Source organism: Delphinus delphis, chromosome 13 (genome assembly GCF_949987515.2).
Source record: "Delphinus delphis chromosome 13, mDelDel1.2, whole genome shotgun sequence".
Taxonomy (NCBI): domain Eukaryota; kingdom Metazoa; phylum Chordata; class Mammalia; order Artiodactyla; family Delphinidae; genus Delphinus; species Delphinus delphis.
The window spans coordinates 47,918,033-47,937,635 of NC_082695.1; the positions used below are offsets into that span (position 1 = coordinate 47,918,033).

General features: G+C 36.1%; 1 protein-coding gene across 1 annotated transcript in view; it reads right to left on the minus strand.

The window, feature by feature from the left end:
• Positions 1–18,987, minus strand: part of CCDC178 (coiled-coil domain containing 178) — a 234,081-nt gene extending 215,094 nt beyond the window's left edge. The window contains exons 1-3 of the mRNA XM_060027775.1: positions 18,930–18,987; positions 18,327–18,416; positions 9,499–9,638 (exon numbers count right to left, since the gene is read on the minus strand). Of these exons, the coding sequence (XP_059883758.1) occupies positions 9,499–9,638; positions 18,327–18,416; positions 18,930–18,987 (288 nt within the window). The remainder of the gene's footprint in view (positions 1–9,498; positions 9,639–18,326; positions 18,417–18,929) is intronic.
• Positions 18,988–19,603: the final 616 nt, after the last annotated feature.

Genomic DNA, 19,603 nt, shown 5'->3' on the forward strand with positions numbered 1-19,603 from the left:
TTCAACATAGCTTTGGAAGTCCTAGCAATGGCAGTCAGAGAAGAAAAAGAAATAAAAGGAATACAAATCAGAAAAGAAGAAGTAAAGCTGTCATTGTTTGCAGATGACATGATCCTATACATAGAGAATCCTAAATATGCTACCAGAAAAGTACTAGAGCTAATCAATGAATTTGGCAAAGTAGCAGGATACAAAATTAATGCACAGAAATCTCTTGCATTCCTATCCACTAACAATGAAAAATCTGAAAGAGAAATTAAGGAAACACTCCCATTTACCATTGCAACAAAAAGATTAAAGTACCTAGGAATAAACCTTCCTAAGGAGACAAAAGACCTGTATGCAGAAAGCTAGAAGACAGTGATGAAAGAAATTAAAGATGATAGAAACTGATGGAGCGATATACCACGCTCTTGGATTGGAAGAATCAACATTGTGAAAATGACTATACTACCCAAAGTAATCTACAGATTCAAAGCAAGCCCTATCAAATTACCAATGGTATTCTCACAGAATTAGAACAAAAAATATTACAATTTGTATGAAAACACATAAGACTACGAATAGCCAAAGCAATCTTGAAAAAGAAAAATGGAGCTGGAGGAATCATGCTCCCCAACTTCAGCCTATACTACAAAGCTACGGTAATCAAGACACTATGGTACTGGCACAAAAACAGAAACATAGATCAATGGAACAGGATAGAAAGCTCAGAGGTAAATCCATGCACCTATGGTCACTTAATCTATGACAAAGGAGGCAAGAATATCCAATGGAGAAAAGACAACCTGTTCAATAAGTGGTGCTTGGAAAACTGGACAGCTACATTTAAAAGAATGAAATTAGAACACTCCCTAACACCACACACAAAAATAAACTCAAAATGGATTAGAGACCTAAATGTAAGACTGGACACTATAAAACTCTTAGTGGAAAATATAGGAAGAACACTCTTTGACATAAATGACAGCAAGATCTTTTTTGATCCACTTCCCAGAGTAATGGAAATAAAAACAAAATGGGGGGGGGGGTTCCCTGGTGGCGCAGTGGTTGAGAGTCCACCTGCCAATGCAGGGGACACGGGTTCGTGCCCCAGTCCGGGAGGATCCCACATGCCATAGAGCGGACGGGCCCATGAGCCATGGCCGCTGGGCCTGTGTGTCTGGAGCCTGTGCTCCGCAGTGGGAGAGGCCACAACAGTGAGAGGCCCGCGCACCGCAAAAAATAATAATAATAAAAATAAACAAATGGGACCTAATGAAACTTAAATGCTTTTGCACTGCAAAGGAAACCATAAACAAGACGAAAAGACACCCTAAGAATGGGAGGAAATATTCGCAAATGAATCAACGCACAAAGGATTAATCTCCAAAATATATAAACAGCTCATGCAGCTCAATATTGTTTTTCAAAAGCATATAATATTTACTCTTTATAGATCAACAGGCTACATGCTCTTTTCTGTTTTTCTTTACAAACCTTAAAAATGTTAACACCATTCTAAGCTCATTGGCATTACAAATTCAGGCTTTGGGCTGAAGTTGGCCCATGGGCTGTAATTGGTTGATTCTTACTACAAAACATTCTCCATGCAGCTCAGTATTAAACAAAATACAACCAATCAAAAAATGGGCAGAAGACATAGACATTACTCCAAAGAAGACATTCAGATGGCCAAGAGGCACATAAAAAGCTGCTCAACAGCACTAATTATTAGAGAAATGCAAATCAAAACTACAATGAGGTATCACCTCACACCAGTTAGAATGGGCATCATCAGAAAATCTACAAACAACAAATGCTGGAGAGGGTGTGGAGAAAAGGGAACCCTCTTGCACTGTTGGTGGGAATGTAAACTGATACAGCCACTATGGAGAACAGTATGAAGGTTCCTTAAAAAACTAGAAAAAGAACTACCATATGACCCAGCAATCCCACTACTGGGCATATACCCAGCGAAAACCGTAATTCAAAAAGACACATGCACCCCAATGTTCACTGCAGTACTATTTACAATAGCCAGGTCATAGAAGCAACCTAAATGCCCATCGACAGACGAATGGATAAAGAAGATGTGGTACATATATACAACGAATATTACTTAGCCATAGAAAGGAACAAAATTGGGTCCTTTGTAGAGACATGGATGGACCTAGAGTCTGTCATACAGAGTGAAGTAAGTCAGAAAGAGAAAAACAAACATCATATATTCACGCATATATGCGGAATCTAGAAAAATGCTACAGATGAACTGGTTTTCAAGGTAGAAACAGAGACACAGATGTAGAGAACAAACGTATGGACACCAAGGAGGGGAGAGCAGGGCGGGTGGTGGTGGTGGTGTGATGAATTGGGAGATTGGGATTGACATATATACACTAATATGTATAAAATAGATAATAATAAGAGCCTGCTGTATAAAAAATAAAATTAAATTTAAAAAACCAAAAAATTAGTAATTGTATATAAAGGAAAAGTGAACAGTCATTATAATTAATCAACTTTCTGGCTTAGGTTACTGGGTGAATAATGTTCCTTTAATTGTACCTGGGAACACAGAAGAAAGAAATAACTACTTTCATATGTTTTGAATTTGAGGTGCTTCAAAGATATATATAAAAAGATGTTCAGTAGGCACTGGGTATACGGGTCTTATAAAAAAAGTGAAATCTGAGCTGGGAATCTCAAATTGGTATAAGCATACAGTACATAAATAAAATAACATACATTCAAATGGTATTATCCAAAGGGAGAGTAAAATGAGAAGAGGACATGTCTGGGGAGCACGAGTATTTTCAATATGGTCAGAGGAAAAATGATCTGCCATATAGACTGGAGGGAATATCTACCAAAATAGGAATAAAGCCTGTTAGAGTCAAGTTAGCAAAAGACATTTAAAAAAAAAAATAGAAATGGGATTTTTCCAGAAGGAGAAAGTGGTCAACAGTTTCATTTTCAACACTACACAGAATAAAATTTTCCATTTTACTCACTTTAATGTGGTGTATACGCACAGGTGCCTGTACATTTCAGTGTCGTATTCAACAATGCATAAGTTACTACTGCATAATAAGCCACTCTTAAACTTAGTGGCTATAAATATTCCCCGTTTTATTTGCTCATAATTTTGTGAGTCACCATGTAAGATGGGCTCAGCTGTGTGGTTTTTATGGTCACTAATGTGACCTCAAACTAATGCAGTCATCTGGCAGCTTGACTAGGATAGAATTGTTCAAAACAACTTCACTCAAAAGTCAGTCTGATGGTTTGTGCTTGCTGTGAGTTGGGTCTGTCTCTCTACTTGGTCATTCATCCTCAAAGAGGCTAGATTATGCTTCTTTACCTGGGGAACTTACAGCAGCAAGAGAGTGAAAGCGGAAGCTTCAAGGCTTCTTGATACTTTGCTTAGCAGTTATATGACATTTCTTCTGACATATTTGTTCAAAACAAGTCACAAGTCCAGTCTATGTTTAAAGGTTGAGAGAATAGACTGTCAATGGAAGGAGGTATAAAGGAGGAGGGTAGTCATTTTTAATCCACCATTATCTTACCATTGACTCCAAGGATATACATGTCTCCTATACGTAAAATGTATCAAAGATTTAAATATAAGTGCTAAAACCATAAAACTCAAAGAAGAAAACATAAAGGTAAATCTTCATCACCTGGGATTTGGTAATGAATTCTTAGATATGACAACAAAAGCATGAGCAACAAAAGAAAAAACAGATAAACTGAACTTCGTCAAAATTAAAAACTTTTGTACATCAGGGAACATGATCAAGAAAGTGAGACAACCTACGTAACTGGAGAAAATGTTCACAAATCATATATTTGATTAGGGTCTAGTAATCCAAAATATATAAAGAACTCTCACAACTCAAGAACAAAAATATTTGAGCTATGAAGAAGAGTTTGGTGGTTCTCAATAAGTTAAACATACAACTACCATATGACAAAGTAATTCTACCCCTAGGTATATACCCAAAAGAATTGAAAACAGGTGCTCAAATAAATCCTTGTATATGAAGGTTCATTTCAGCCATATTTACAATAGACAAAAGGTAGAAACAACCCAAATGTCCATTAACAGATGAACAGTTAAAGAAATTGTCGTATATACATACAGTGGAATATTATTAAGCCATAAAAAAGGAAGTACTGATACATGGTGCAATGCAGATGAACCTGAAAATGTTATGCTAAGCAAGAGAAGCCAGACACAAAAGATCACATATTGTATGATTTCCTTTATACAAAAACTCCAGAAAAGGTAAATACATAGAAATAGAAAGCAGAGTGTGGTTGCCAGGCCAGAGTAGAGAGCTAAATGAGGATTAAATCTTTAATGTGTGTGAGGCTTTATTTTGCAGTGGTGAAAATGTCCTAGAACTAGATAGAAGTGGTGACAGCACAACTTTGCAAATGTACTAAATGCTGCCAAGTTGTTCACTTTAAAACGGTTAATTTTATGTTACGTGAATTTCATCTCAAATAAGCCTAAAGAAATTAAAATAAAGTATGAACTACAGTTAGTAATAATGTACAAATATTGGTTCATTAATTACAACAAATGTACCATACTACAAATGTACTGCACTAACGTAAGAGATTATGCAATGTAAGTATATATGAAATCTCTGTATCATCATCCCAATTTTTCTAGATGTCTCAATCTGTTCTAAAATAAAGTTTATTTTAAAAAACCAATACTATTTAGGAGAATATAAAAAATTACCTAACTAAAAGAAATTATGTTAAATAAAAAAAAAAAAGAATATGGCCACAGCTTTTAAGTTGTGGGGTTAAACCCAATGAGATTAATATGAAACCCTGAAGTTCTTAGGAGAATTGAAACATTTTGGCCTAAAAAACAAGAGAGAGTTCAAAATACAAAAAAGCTTCTGAGCTTCCAGCTTATTATGGCAGTGTTATGGACTGAGCTGTCTGCCCCCAAAATTCATATGTTGAAGCCTTAATCTCCAATGTGACTATATTAGCAGATAAAGTTAAATGATGTCACAAGGGTGGGATCCTAATACAATAACACCTGTGTTCTTATAAGAAGGGGAAGAGACACCAGAGCTCTCTCTCAACATATGGACACAGAGGAAAGGCCATGTGGGGACACAATGAGAAGGAGGCTGGTTACAAACCAGGAAGAGATTCCCCAATAGAACCCAACACTGACAGCACCTTGACCTTGGACTTCCAGCCTCTAGAAGAACTGTGAGAAAATAAATTTCTGTTGTTTAAGCCACCAGGTCTATGGTATTTTGTTATGGCAGCATGAGCAGACTAATACAGGAAAAAGCCTGAGATAGCTATTCAGGTCTATTATGAAAATCAAAGAGCAAAGAGCTCTGATAGTAGATGAAAGAGACAAGGAGAACAACAAATTCAGAAACTATTCCCAGGAAGCAGAACTGAGTCCTAAACCAAGAAACATTCCTTGGTTCCAGGTGTGGTAGACCTAACATCATGTGCTCTGATAAATTTCAAAATTTTATGCATTAGTGAAAGCTATGTGCCTTTCATTCCTCCCCTTATGTAAATGAGAATGTTTTTTGTGATGATTCTGTATGCTAAGTATGCAGGAACAGTATTTAACTTCTCATTTTAATTCATATATTTCTGGGTCAAAAAGAAGATGCACCTAAGAAATACTGCCTGCGTCAGATCTTTTGCAGTATGTGTGACCATGGACGTCTGCATGATACCATTATGGAATAAAACTTTTGGAGAGCTGGTGATTATAGTTTGCATTTGGATGGACGGTTCATCATGTTGCCAATGGACTAGCTAATAGATTGCTACATAAATAGTTCCCAAAGAATCATGTCTCCTGGCATCCACATTTTCTCTAATACTCTACTGGATTAACAGGGGGACTGATTATAGGCTTGGCTTTGGCCAGTGGGACTTGAGCAAACATAACACAAGCAAAGCTTTACTAAGCACTTACCCATTGAGATTTGTCCTCTTAAAATACTCTCCCAACCACCAGGCATGTGAGCGAGGCCATTCTTATCTCTATTTCCAGTTGACTTAGCAGATATGTGCAGCCACATGATCGGCCCCAGGCAAGAACCAACAAAATTATCCAGCTGAGCCCAGAACAAACTGCTCAATGGTAACCAAATAAATGCTTCTTCTAGCCAGGAAGTTTTAGAGTGTGTGTGTTTGTGTGTGTGTGCACGTGCACACGCTTGTAGCAATAGATAACAGAAAAAACAGTGGTTATTTTTCTGAAGATATTTTCATTAGAATAATGAGGACCAAATACAGATTGCAATGAATAAATGGGTAACTGAGAGGTGAGGGATCAGAAATAGTAAATTTAGGCAACTCTTTTCAGATGTCTCACGGAATGAGAAGAGAAAGTGAAAAGGGGATATATTTAAAGGGATGTATGGGATGAAAAAATTTCTTGAAAACAGGACAAATGTCAATATTTTAAACGTTGACAGGAGTGAGTTAATAAAAAAGGAGATTTGGAACACAGGATGGTTGGAACAACGCCTGATGGAACAAGATCCTTGCAAAGGCACAAGACAGAACACAGGTGAAGGGAGAGCCATTGTGTGTGGGGGGGGAATCTTCCATGGAAGGACAAAGGGAATTATGTTTGTGGAATTCAAGGACGTGCATAGGTGAGATAACAGGGGTTTGAGGCATTTCTGTTATTTTATCTCCTATTTTCTTCGGGAAGTAAGAGATGACTGAGTAGTGAGGTGGAGGATTTGGAAACCTGAACAAAAGAGAGGACTAGAGTAGCCACCAAAGAATACTAGGGAAAGTTCTGATTGACAAATAGAATAATATCAGAGCACTATGAAAGGTCCCATTGAGGCTGGAAACCATGAGTGCATAATATCTCAGATTTGGATTATTGTGTAATGCTCTCCATCACTATTCAGCCGCCTGGGTGTAGGAGTGAAGATGGCTGACCATCAGAGAGAGCTCATTAGATTTGGCACTTTGTCAGACTGAAAGGACGGCAGGATAAAGAAGTAAAGGACCAAATATACCAATTGGTGAGTGTTTTAAGAGATGAACTGGTTAGGCAAGGAAGTAAAAGAAAATGGGTATGATAGAATGGGAAATGGTAGATGTGTCAGGTTTGAAGTTTCAAATGAAATAGAATTAACAGAATGAGAGAACTCAAAGTATTTGGTCAAGAAGGTCAGATGATCAAACATTAGGTTTCGGAGTTAAAAACGGATACAAAATGGTGTAAGCAAAGCAACGTTTTCCAAGTATAAGCATTTTAACATTCATGTTATTGGGTCCTCATAGCTGACATACCTTCAGGCATAGAGGTGACTCAGTACAGTGGTGAACAGAGTGGTCATAGGTCTCAGATACACCTAGTGTGTATCTGTAGTGTGGATGCTAGCTCTGGGAGAAAGGAGAAATCAACCTTTGCAATCATTTTCCTCATCCATAATTGGGGATAATGGCACTTTCTACCTCACAAGGTTTCCATAAAGATTCAATAAAATCATGCATATTAATTGTTTAATACAGCCTATGATATACAGTAAGCACTTAATAAACATTATCTTTATTATCATTGTTATTAATGATACAGTTATTATTATTGTACAATATATTCTTTATATTTTAAAGAATGATTTCTAAATACTTTCTCTCTAAGCCATTCTTTTAAATCATAGTAGCATCTTAATGACATATTGATCAAATGCAGAAGAAATTTTCAATTTAGTAGAGATCATTCCAAATTAAATAAAACTATCTCTATTCTAGGAGTCTGGGAGAATCAGGTGGAAGAAAAATAAAACCAAAACTCTTATTTGTATAGGAAGTTATCCAGGTGATTATTTCCATCATTTTTCCATGTCTTCTCATTCTTTGCAAAAAGGAGTATAGATAAAATGTTCACAGTAACTCTACTCTGAAAAATTTTCTTTTCAAGATTCAGAATTGCAGTTAAACGTCTATGAGTGGATGAACAAACTTAATAGCAGCTGGCTCATTTACATAATATATTTACACAAAAAGGCTGGTTTTTCAGTTTTCCTGAAGATAAGCTATAAAATATCTTAGCTTATTTTGTGAATTACTTTTATCTAAGGTAATATTTTAGCTGGCGCATTATCCATAGTGTTTAACAGTTCATTAACTGCTCAGAATCCCAAGCAGGATTGGGTAATGAACATGGGCTTTGTTAAAGAGGGAGTGTGTTCAAATCCCAATTCTGTCATGACCTTGAACAAGACTCTCAACTACTTTAAATTATTATTTCCCCATCTATCAGTTAGACATAACATTAACAATTCAACAACAGTTTTGAGTTATTACAATGGTTTATAATAGCTATTATAGTACAGTTACTATAATTGTTTATTAAAATACCTATTAATCTATTTTCATCATTTTTAACAACATGCATAATTGTTAATTAAAACACATGTGATGTGTATCATATTAATATTAATTCTCTTCTATCTATTTAATATACTCTTCAAGGCCCACGCCACCAAGAGACCTGTGACCTGCGAAGCATTCTGTGAAGGGGTATTCTGGTTTGGGGAAACAAAAAAGCAACAGAGATAAATATAATACTAATACAGAATGATATAAATAATATTGTAGAAATAACAATACACATAGCTAATATCATATGCTAGCACTTTATCTAACACAATATTATTATCACGATTCCCATCTAAGTTCACAGAATATATGGCTCTAAGGGCTGTGATCTTAAAGACGGCACTCTAATGCCTCTGGAAGGAAACTACACCCTAGATCAAGCATGATGAGGGCCCATCAGAACTCTCTCAGAGCCAGATCCAGTAACAGCGGTGAAGGAAGGGAAATAGCACAAATCTCTGACAAACTTATCTTCCTGTTTGGGCAGCGTAGTTGTGCATTAATTGCTTAGAAACATAATATTAATAAAATGTATGAGAAGGTTTTTTAATCATTCCTAAATCATCCTTTGAAAATAACTGAAAGTTTCAGTAATTTCAAGATTGAACTCCCTTCAGAATAATAAAGGCAAACTTCATCAGTTTAAAAAGACAAAGGAAGAATCATTATATTCTCTTTTAACAGACCTGTTGAGTATTTCTTTAGAACAAAATAACTCATTAAAGAGGGCATTCTGTCCTTTTATACACCAATGTACTCAGCTAATCATCTAATCAGTTTAGTGTCCCTAAAAAGGATGTAAATGCTATTTATTTACTAGTCAAGTTGGCTATGGAAATTACTACTTAGCATGATTGCCTGTGGATAAAGAACAAACACGTAGGGAAAAAAAATCTATTTAATAAGGTCATTTCACCCTTCTGAAATGACACTATCAAAAACATGTCTAGATTAGTAAATTATGTAACTGAGCCAAGATTCTATAAAGTAGTCCAAGAATCATTAAAAAAAATAATAATTCCCCGGGTTCTTTAAGTAACAGACACTTATAGGCCTTATAGAGCTTACAAAAATGTTAGCATGTTAATTATCACTTACCTTTTTCAGATGCTTCTGTATTTTAGACTCCACATCTTCAATGTGTGAAATCACTTTGTTGACACATGGTGCTGGGATGTTTACTAAAGCACAGCTTTTACGTCGGCATGGGTGGCTAAAGTAAATGCCTGCATTCACCCCTATAGATAAAGCAGACAGAGGACATCAGTTCACAGTCATATACAGAATAGTAAACCCTGATGTTCAGAATGTACAAAAAGTATTCTGCTTTACTAGTACTAACACTCAAATTTTCTTTAATCAACAGATTGATAAATGTCAGAGAATTATAGAATTAAGCTTCAAATAATCTGAAAGCTAAAATAAAATGATCATTTATAACTTAAACGGTAACAAATAAAAATAAATCTAAGAAGCAAGAATAAAACTTCAAGCAAGTTAAAAAGTTAAAGTGTTCCACAGCATCATGAAAAAATAAAGAAAAAAGGTAGAAACCAGTTAATCCATTTTTCTAAATAGATCCTGAATCACTTAAAAAATGACTTTGACATGTATTTTAAATTCTCCCCTTAGAGACCCCACATGTTCCAATGTAAATAATATCTAACCACTCAGGCATTGAAGAAGTTCTTCCTTAAATCCAGCATGGTTTCTCTTGCTGAAAAAAAAGTAAAAGCAGGTCCCTATCGTCCTCACAATAACCTCATTTTCTACCTTCCATCTCTAAAAATTGAAGTCTTATGTGAAGAGTGACTGATGTGCTCACTATGGCATTCAAGTTGTACTCATCATAAAATCCACTCAGTCTGATGTGCCTCAGTGATTCTCATCCTGGCATGTTCCGAATCAACTGAAGGTTACAGAAGCACAGCAATGTTGTCCGTGAAGACTCCACCAAAGTGCTTACTTGCAGTCTTCTGCCTCTAAGAACTCTACTGGTCTGGATTACAGCTGCAATCACTGATCTTAAATGCAAGACACAGAATAGGCTCAGTGCCTCAACGAGAACAGTCTGATGTCCTCATTGCAGTTAACCTTGAGGAACACAGAGTAACGCTGTTGCCTCCAGTCTGTGCCTTTTGTTTCAATGTCAACACATAGAGATGGTAAATATTTTAGATAGCTTCATTTAAACTGCAATCTTTTAAATATCTTTAAATGATATCTCATAATATCCTCCTCCAAAAATGCAATCTCTGTCAAAATGGCATGTGTTTAATTTATAAGTGTTTACTCTATCCCATATATAAAATAATAGCCCATATAGAAATATATATATATATAAACATTTTTGAACACTAAAATATGTGCCAAACATGGAACTGTTTTAAGTTTTGTTTTTTGTTTCTTTTTTTGCGGTACGCGGGCCTCTCGCTGTTGTGGGCTCTCCTGTTGCAGAGCACAGGCTCCGGACGCGCAGGCTCAGCGGCCATGGCTCACGGGCCCAGCCGCTCCGCGGCATGTGGGATCTTCCCGGACCGGGGTACGAACCTGCGTCCCCTGCATCGGCAGGCGGACTCTCAACCACTGCGCCACCAGGGAAGCCCTGTGCTAAGTATGTTTGATGCCACATATTATTTAATCCTCACAACAATCTTATGAAATGAGATTATTCTCTTGATTTCACATGTGAGGAAATCAAAGCTTAGAGAGGTTATATAAAGTGCCCTATTCCACAGAGCTGGGATGTGGGAGAGCTGGGACTTGAACTATATCTCTCTGGCTTTAGAGTGTAAGCAATACCATGAAGGTTGTTTTTATATTTTTTTAAATGTGGCAAAATAAAGAGAAGCAGTTCTTAAAATATATTTCAGGGCACCTCTCAAAAGTTTCACATATCACTTGTTTTTGAAATTCAAATTTTCCTTCAAGATATCAATGCTGATATTCTAATGTATTTTACTATGTTTTGACCATAGTGAACGCATATACTCAGTATGACTATTTTTTTGTGCTATATTCCATTTTACCTCTTTAGTTCATAGATATATATATATATATATATATATATATATATATATATATATATATATATAGTTTTTTTCATCTCTGTAACAGTCAAAGGACCAAAAAATAAGCTGGTAAAAAGTACACATTAATCACTTATCCAAACGTCCTGATAAGGGCATGTTGCCCTTCCCCAAGAAATAAGGTTTTAATATAGCACATTTAGCAACCAGGCAGTTGCCCTTATACTCAAAAGCATTGTTTTGCTTCATTAAATGTGGAGAAAGCAAGGATAGCAATGACTCATTTAACACTTTTCTACGTGTGCCATTCTCAACCTACTAGGTGAGTATTAATTAATTTCCACCACACTCCATGGTTTAGGATTAACATTTTACATATGGTTAAGTGGGGAAAATGAAATACTGTGAAGTTAAATTTTGCACTGAAAGTCTATAGAAGACATGGCATCACAAGCAGCACAAGAAAGAACAAGAATTCAGGAGTTCTTATTACTGCTTTATTCTAATACATGCACAGTGTAAGTTAAAACTTTCCTTTCCACTTCTTTTTAATTTTGCCCACATTATAGATACACTTAGGTCACAAAACTAGGTGTCCATGGTCACTCATTTTTCAACTTGACTGATAAGTAACTGTGCTTTTTTAAGCTAAAACTACTCAGTTGCTAACCTCAGATTTCTCACTGAATAAATGAACTAGTTGGCAGGGTGTTATATAAGATCATTTTCACCTAAAATTCCATGATACAATGAAGCCACAGTTTCAGTTAAACACAAATGGATAGAGCTCCTCCTCATGAAGCCTGTGCACAAAGGATCAGGGTGAGTATTTCAAGAATTAAGCTCAGGCAGGACACTCACTCGCTCTAAAAATCTGCCCAACTCCAATTTCCTCGCTCAGAATCAATGCATAAGGGCAAGATCCTGCTGGACCTAGGCCAGAGCTGAGGTTTGTTGAGACTGCAACATGAAACTTTCGTTTGAGAAAAAATACCGTCAGCCTGATTGTGTGGGCAAATGGCAGTTTATGTTCATTAACTGTCAACTCTCCTTGCTCGATGAACTTGATTCTTACATAATTTACTCACACAGGCCCAATAATTGAAGATTTTATCACTACCATCCTTCCTTCTCTTCTGATTTTAATATGTAATTCCTTTACATCCATCACCCCAGTTACTGTATCATTCCTTTATCTGACTTCAGCACTCTGAGTAAAAAACTTATCTGAACACAGATTTCTTTTCCACATTTGATTATCCCTTTTAACATCTTGATTTTCTTCCCAAAATGTAGAATAAGCTAGTGCTCTTAAGTTTAGCAATAATTTCTTCTCCTTGCAAAGCCTCTGTGTGATAAACAGAAAGTACCTTTAACTTTTTTTGTGAAAAACAAAGTTCCTTTTAGTTTTGTTATACACTGGGGGTGGGGGAAGGGAGAAGGAGACCTTTCCCTGAGTAAAGAATGAATGGGCCGATTAATTGATAAAAATTATCCAATCTAGAGACTTCCGTTGTGGCGCAGTGGTTGAGGGTCCGCCTGCCAGTGCAGAGGACACAGGTTCGAGCCCTGCTCCAGGAAGATCTCACATACCGCAGAGCAATGAAGCCTGTGCACCACAACTACTGAGCCTGTGCTCTAGAGCCCGTGAGCCACAACTACTGAGCCCGTGTGCCACAACTACTGAAGCCTGCATGCCCAGAGCTTGTGTCCTACAACGAGAAGCCCCCACTCGCCGCAACTAGAGAAAGCCCAGGTGCAGCAACGAAGACCCAATGCAGCCAAAAATAAACAAATAAAATAAATTTTAAAAAATTATCCAATCTGAAGAAGAGAAAGAAAAATGAACAAAAAAGAACAGATCCTCAAGGAATTGTAGGAAAAAATCCATCAGTCCAACACATGTGAAGTTGAGGTTGTGCAAGAAGAGGAGAATGAAATTTGGAGTGAAAAATAACAGAATAACAGCCAAAAAATTTTCAAACTTTGATGAAAAACATCAATTCACACATCCAAGAAGCTCATCAAATCTCATACAATTAAAATATAAAGAGAACTATGTCTGGGAACATCATAGCCAAACTGCTGAAAACCAATTGAAGAGGAAATCTGTAAAGCAGCCAGATAACAAAAGGACACATTACATATAGGGGACATGGATATGAATAACTGCTATATTTGCCATCAGAAACAATATAGGCCAGGACATAATAGAAAAGTATTTTTAAAATACAGGCAAGAAAGAAGGAAGGAAGGGAGGGGAGAGAGAAACATTAAAAAAATAAATTTGACTTCATCAAAGTCAAAACATTCATCATGCCTCAAAAAGATATTACAATATGAAACAATGAAACAACAAGCAAGAGAGTGGGAGAAAACATGTATATATTCAACAAATGATTTATATCTGGAATGTGCAGAGAAAATTTACAACTTCCTATATAGGAAGACAATCCACTAAAGAATGGGCATAAGACTTGGAATCTTCCAAAAGACAATACACAAATGACTAATAAGCATGTAAAATGATGCTCAGCTTTATTAATCATCAGAAAAATGCAAATTTAATTAACAGTGCAGTACAACTTCACAATCACTAGAATGCCTAAAATTTGAAAGACTGGCAAAGCCAATATTAGTGAGGATATAGAACAACTATAACTCATATATTGCTGGTGGAACTGTAAATGACTTTTGGAAAATAGTTTGGCAATTTCTTATAAAAGTTAAGCATACACTTATCATATGACTCAGCATTCCACTTCTATGTATTTACCCAAGATAAATAAAAATCCATCTATAAAAAGACTTGTGTGTAAATATTCATAACAGCTTTATTTATAATAGCCCCAAATTAGAAAATCCCAAATTTCCATCAATGGTTGAATAGATAAACTATACAGCGCTCATGCAAGGGAATAATACTGAGTAATAAAATGAACAACTACTAATATATGCAACATTGAAACTACTAATATATTCAACAACATGGATGAATCTCACAGACCTCTTTCTGAGTCTTTGAAAGAAACTGGACACAAAAGAGCACAAATGGAATGATTCCACTTATTTAAAATTTTTAAATGTTAAAACTAAAATCATATCAGTGGATATGAGGGGTGGAGTGAAGAGACAGTGACCACAAAGAACATGAATGAACTTTCTGAAAAGAGTATCTATATCCTGTTTAAGACGGTGGTTAAATGGATGTATACATTTGTCAAGTCATTGAACTGTATACTTAAAATGAGTAGATTTTATTATACTTAAATTTTACCTCAACAAATTTGTTTGATTACAAAGACCACCAGCCATTCCCTAGTGACAGAATTCAATAACCTTGTACCACTCTCCTTCTCTTTTAACTCATTATACAGAATATAGTAGAAAATACTTCTTTGAAATGTTCTTCTTTAATAGCTTTCTTTTACTTCCTCATTGCCTATTTCTCCTCATATTCCTTAATCATGACTACTTGGTAAGAAATAATCTTTCCCCTTTATATTCTCTCCCTTAGTCATCTCCTCTGAGTGCTTGACTCCTAAGTAAACATCTTTAGACTTAACTTTACACTGAACTCCTTGCCAAATGTATTCCAAAACCTGTCCTTCCTAGAGCCCAAGACTAGCACTGAATGTAGGGAAGGGAAGGATGGACTTGCTAGATCCTATGCAGTATGGGAATGTAAAATTAGAATGTACTCTTTGAGAAACTGATATACCACAAACAAGGAAATAAATTCATGACATCAGTAAACTAAAATGCCAAAGTCAGAAAGGCTACAGAGGAAAATGAGCACATTTGTATGACCAGATATAGAGCTGGAGAAGATTACAGAGATGTACAGAGGGAGGTGGCAGGGTGGCAGGGATCTGATACATTCCAAGCAGTGAGCATGGTGTCTGGCACAGAGTCAATAATCAGGAACTATTTGGCAAATAAAAGACTGATGAGAGAGTAAAGACATACCAAGATGAAAATTTCGGTTTCAGGCCCATCTCCAATATATTTGGTATTAAACATTTGGACTTTGTCAAGGACAGCAAGCCAGAGGTAGTCTTAAAAGGACCAAACCCATTCGCAAAGCCAGTATTCCTAAAACTAAATTCATTTTCATTCCATTCCTTTCCTTTCTTACTTCTCTGTTCCCGTTATCAAAGTTTGCAACAGTTAAACCATTGTTGAATCCTCCTTTTCAAGTTCCTGTAACAATATACCCAGTCGGTTTACCAAATCTTAACAATTCCTTTGTAATCTCTTTAATTCCTATCTTTCATATCCGTTTATCATTCATAGATCAAACCCTTATTACCTTAAGCACAAACCATAATAAGATAATCATTTTTATAGCAATTAATAAACAGAAACCTCAATTAGAGTCAAGAGACCAGCAGGGAGAGTTCTCACACCCTGCGATGATAACAGAGCCCAACAAGAAGGAGGACTCCTCTTCCTTCCTGGCAAGGACTCAGCCAATGAAAAGCCATGGGCTCCTTGTTTACTATAGCCCTCCCAACTTCCTTTTCCCTTATATAAAAGAGTTCTCCTTCTCTTGCCTTGGGGGAACTTGCACATGGCTCATTGTGGTTTCACACCCCAAATCTGCTGACCCCAAATAAACCTATCTTTTCTGGAGAACTATCCAGCAGCTTATTTGTTTAGGTGAATAGTTTCCATATTTCCTTCTGTAACCAAATAATTCTGCGTAGTGCACTCAGACTCATACTTTCAAGCAAAGAATTTGGTAACATAATATCTCCAATTGAATCTATATAGGACCAGAGACTGAGCAATAATGAAGTTCACACTTTTGAGCCTGAAATTCAAAATGCTTCTTGACTGCCCCTCAATCATTTCTAGCTTTACTTTAACCAATTATCTTTAAATTTCTGAATCTTTCCTATGCTATAGTCAAAGTAATCTATTTTTTCCGTATTTTGTGTTATTTCATCACATTATTTGACTCATTCTGTGGCTCTTGCTTAATTTCCCTCCTCACGTTTCTTTTCATATACAAATACATCCTTCAAGATTCAGTTCAAATCCGTCCTTATCCATTAACAATCCTCTTAATTCTTAGAGGCCATACAAACTGGTGTTACTCGAAACACTAAAGATTCTTGTCCACAGTATTCATTTGTCATACACTACTGTGATACTGTGATTTAGAATAAGCAATATGTATTTGGTCTTCATGTGTTTGTAGCACAGAGTTCCTAAAACCCTTGTAATTTCCTAACTGATGAGAGCAATGAAAGTGTCCTTTGTTATGTTAATGAGGTGACTTTCGGACCCCACCTAAGGATGGGGACTCAGGAGAACCAATCTTGTGATTACAGAGTTGGAACTTTCAGTCCCGCCCCGACCTCTAGGGAGGGGAGAGGGGCTGGAGGGTGCATCAATAGCCAATGGCCAATGATTTAATCAATCTTGCCCATGTAACGTAGACTCCATAAAAACTCAAAGGACAGGGATCATCGGAGAGCTTCTAGGCTGGTGAACACATGAAGATTTGGGGAGACCAGCACACTTCGAGAGGACATGTAAGCTCTGTGCCCTTCCTCCATATCTCGCCTTACGCATCTCTTCCATCTGCTGTTGCTGAGTTATATCCTTTTATAATAAACCAGTGATCTACTAAATAAAATGTTTCTCTGAGTTCTGTGAGCCACTCTAGCAGATTAGTCAAAACCAAGGCAGGGAGGGGTGTAATTGGAACCACCAATCTATAGTGGTTGGTCAGAAGCACAGGTGACAAACTGGGCTTTTGACTGGCATCTGAAGTGGGGCAAGGGGTAGACTTGTAGGACTAAGCCCTTAACCTATGGGATCTGACACTATCTCTGGGTAGCTGATGTTAGAATTGAGCTGAATTGTAGGACACCCAGCTGGTGTCCAAGAATGGCTTAGTGGTGGGGAAACCCCATGGTCACAAACTGGAATTGGCTGCAAACCTTTTAAATACTTTGTGTCATCTTTGTTGTTACTCTATACAACCATCCATTTCTATTGTGTTGTACTAATTGGTGTATAATTATATTTTATTTGGCTTGCAAGATTATACATTCCATATAAGAATCATTTCTTAAATATCTCTGCACCCTAATAGCACATGTATATTCCAGTGTCTTGAATTAATTGGTTAATAAATCAATAATTTGATATTTTAAAAAATTTGTCTAAAACTAACTGTGGCCCATACCTAACATTGGGCAATAAACTCTAAGCCAGAACATTAAAATTCTATTCAAGATTTCTATTGAACAGAAATAGATAAATAATCAGAAGGGTAACTTATACCAATTTTATCCTGTCAAACTAACAACCTGCAGAGCAGAGATTTACCAAAATTTAGATTAAATATTTTAATAAATATGGAGTTCTCCACCAGAATGATCTGAGAAGAAACAAATATGAAACTCTATACATAAAATGTATACATTTCATCATCTCTTTCTACTTCTTACAACATAAGATACCAGAAACACTTTCTGAGCTAATGTTTCATGGATTTTCAATGAACAATTTTTAATTCTGGATTTCACACACCAAAAACATTAGTCCTTATTCTTTTTCTTCTAAGAAACATATCCTCAATGAACTAGAAAGCTTCTAGCACTTGCCAGTCCTGGCATGAAGGATAAAGAAAATGTTTATTTCAAAAATTCACACATTTCTGAAATTGTAAACAATTCTTATGAACCAAATTTTAATTAACAATATACTATTAATAAAATTTATTAAAATATTATATTCTTATATATCATTACTCTGTTAACTATTAATGATATTTACAGTGTATTTCTTAATAAAAATTTAACACTGACATTACAAACTAATGAGTGAATATAAATATAGCTTATATAGGTTACTATACAATTTAGATTCAGTCCTTACCTTCAGTATTTGTCATTTTATTTTCATGAATAATCTCAACAGCTTCCTTAGGGGCACCAAATAAAACCAAAGCTTGTGATGTGGCATTATCTTTTTAAAAGAAAACAAAAATTTCAGTGAACAGTTAATATTCATTTTTAAAATAAGCAAAATAATGTACAAAACTATGTTGTGAAAGTGCTGTCCTTGAAAAAGCAACTAAAATATTGATATTAAACAAAACCCACAGTAGAATATCTTTAGATGTTTTCCGTGATTTTCATTTGGCTTAACTCTCACAAGAAGGTATTCAAAATAGCATGCAGCTGTTAAAAGCAGAGAGATCATCCAGAGTGACATCACCAAAATGGTGGGGTAGGAGACCCTAGGCTCCATCCAACAAACTTCAACAATTAGACAGCTATCCACAAACAAAAATAGCTCTGGGAGAGCTCAAGAGTCCACTTAAAAAACTTCAGCAACACAGTGGAACAACAACAACAGAGAATAACCACACAAAAAAGAAAGGAAGACAGTTTCATTTTGTCTGCATTATCCCATCCCCTAGGTCCACACTGCTCAGTGCCAAGAAGTAACTCTCTGGTCTGAAATAGTTCCTCTCACTAGGAAAGGGTGAGCAACCAGCTTCCCCATCCTTTTGGGGCACTGCACAAAGGACCATCTTTGGTTTCATCCCACGCAGAGATCAGCAAAGCTGAGAAGTATAAAGATGGCTTGGCACAAGGAAGAATGACAGAGGCTACCAGTATCAGTCATGCAGCAGCAGTGATCATGCTTTACAGTGGCCTGCTCTGCAGAGGACCCCAGCTTCTTTGCTGGCAAAGTTGTCCTTCAGAATTGAAGGAGAAAGAGTTTCCCAAACAAGAGCTGAGGGAGTTCATCATCATTTGACTTTCTTTACAAGAAATGCTGAAAGGAATTCTTCAAGTTAAAAGAACACAAATTAGCAACACACAAACATAAAAATATAAAACACATCAGTAAAAGTAAGTATATATTCAAATGTAGAATACTCCAGTACTACAGTGGTATATTAATCACTTAACCCTAGTATAAAAGTTAAAGGGCAAAAGTACTAAAATAGCTATAACTGCAATAATTTATTAATAGATACCAAATATAAAAGATGTAAATTGTGACATCAAAAACACAAAATGTGGAGGGTGGGGTATAAAAGGGCAGAGATTTTGTATGTGATTGAAATTTAGATGCTATCAGCTCCAAACAGACTGTTATATCTATAAAATGTTTCATTTAAGCCTTAAGGTAACCACAAA